Source organism: Austrofundulus limnaeus, unplaced genomic scaffold, assembly GCF_001266775.1.
Source record: "Austrofundulus limnaeus strain Quisiro unplaced genomic scaffold, Austrofundulus_limnaeus-1.0 Scaffold237, whole genome shotgun sequence".
NCBI classification, from domain to species: domain Eukaryota; kingdom Metazoa; phylum Chordata; class Actinopteri; order Cyprinodontiformes; family Rivulidae; genus Austrofundulus; species Austrofundulus limnaeus.
The window spans coordinates 845560-847520 of NW_013952639.1; the positions used below are offsets into that span (position 1 = coordinate 845560).

A 1961-nucleotide genomic window follows, 5' to 3' on the forward strand; every position below is an offset into this window, starting at 1 on the left:
GCCATTACTAGCATAAAAAATTCTCCAGTCAGGCCACAATGAATTATGGGGATATGCTGGGCCGTGAAGGATCCATCAGACCAGTCCTTTGATTTGGGCCAAAGGAAAGACGCATTTGTCAGCCGCATTGGAGGAGTCTTCGGTTTTGGACGGCCTCCGTCGTGGCACTGTGACGTATACGGCCGACGAATTCAGCCTTCAGAGGACCCGGCCCATGCTTTGGACACAGCCCTTGGAGGGATAGCAGTTGCTATCATCTCAGGATGATAACATCATAATTAAATATATTTTTAAGATTTGAATGTAACACTTTGCAAAAGTTAGCAACGTTGTAAGAACAGTGAGCTGAATAATAAAATTTTAGAAAATTTTAACACTCGGTATATGATCTAAATAATAAAAAATGTGTTAGTGAAATGTTTTCACATTTTATTTTACATTTGGCGCCCCATGCACAATGTTCTAAACAGGCATAAGACATCTTGTTATATTGTACATTGTAAATCTGTTTTTTTTTCCTTTCTGTCATTTACAGACCAGACTCCTGAGAACAGCTCACTTTCGTCTGAAGCCTCTCCTACCCAATCACTGTCATTGATATCAGTTCCACCCCAAAGTTCATCACCCACCTCGTCCAGCAGCCCACAACTTGACACACACTGGGAGGACAACTTTGAAATTCCATGGACTAAATTTCCAGAGGAACTGATGCAACCTTTGGAGAGGGGGAAAAGGCCAGGCCCAAAACTCAGGAGACAGATGGTCCHGATTGTTGTGACTGAGATGATGGAAACATGCCCTCACGTAGGTAAAAAGCACTCAACCGATGTCGCAAAAAAAGTGGTGACAAAATAACCCAAATCTTTGCAAGATGTCATAGAGGGAGACATTGTAGGCATAGGCTACCATTCCCTTGTGAAACAGTTGCAAAACAGAATAGAAAATGTGAGGCACACTTCAACACCCCAAATAAGAAGAGAAAACATGAGAGTAACTCAGACGACACAGATGAGATACCATTAGAGGAGAGAGCAGCAATGCAGGACATTTACGGATGCATTAAATGGAATGTACAATTCCTGCCTCGTGAAGAAACGCAAGAAAGCCAGCAGCAAAAGATGGAAAAAACTCAAGGTGATGTTGCAACAGTCTGATGCCAATCCASAGGAGGTGAAGGGTCTTATGAAGTCCACCTTTTACACACAGCGCCAACARGTCAACCAGGGTAAAAGTATCAAGTGCCTCAGAGAGCAGTGGCCATTTTTGTTTGATGAAATTGGCATGCCAGTCCACTTCAAGGAACTCACTGGGATCAACCTCAAAGAGACATTCATATGCAATTTGGATTTAAAGGGGAAAAGACTCCTCAACTACCTGACCACTGTTTGTGTCAAGTAGAATAAGAAGGTCCTTTAGACCTACGCAAGACTTTAGAGGATGAAAGAGAGATGGTCCTGTTTCTCAGCTTTTAGATGAGAAGGTGGAGTCCATATTCTTCTACGTACCGTATTTTTCGGGCTATAAGCCGCGACTTTTTTCCTGAACTTTGAACCATGTGGCTTATAGTCTGGTGCGGCTTATACGTGGATTTTTTCTGCAGCCACCAGGGGCTCTTATGCTGCGTTTGCTTCAACCACTCGCTTCAAAAAAAGAAAGGAAAAAAAGGAAGAAAAAAGCGATCGCTTCCAGAGCCTAACATTGTACCAGGAAGCAGCGGTTTAAAGATAGTCAATGGCCAAAAACTCATAAAAGGGGATAAAACAGACATTTTTCACAGTGGAATCTGACTGATAAAAACTTTGGAGCTTAATCGAGGACCAGTTTGTGGATAAACGTCAAGTGAAGAGCCGCAGACAATTTTTTTCCACATTGCACTGCCCGGGGAAGGAATCCCATGCAGTGACGTATGCTGGAGCGGGAGGGGTTTCCCAGCAGCTCGGCTCGGGGTTTCTCGGGGGAAC

General features: G+C 43.5%; 1 protein-coding gene across 1 annotated transcript; it reads left to right on the top strand.

Annotated features, from left to right (window-relative positions):
* Positions 1-45: 45 nt before the first annotated feature.
* On the top strand, positions 46-1395 carry LOC106525700 (uncharacterized; the record flags this gene model as incomplete). The annotated part of the gene is given in 4 exon segments (XM_014020017.1): positions 46-169; positions 536-804; positions 868-990; positions 1024-1395. Coding segments are annotated over 4 exon segments (888 nt in total), but the record flags the coding sequence as incomplete, so codon positions are not given.
* Positions 1396-1961: the final 566 nt, after the last annotated feature.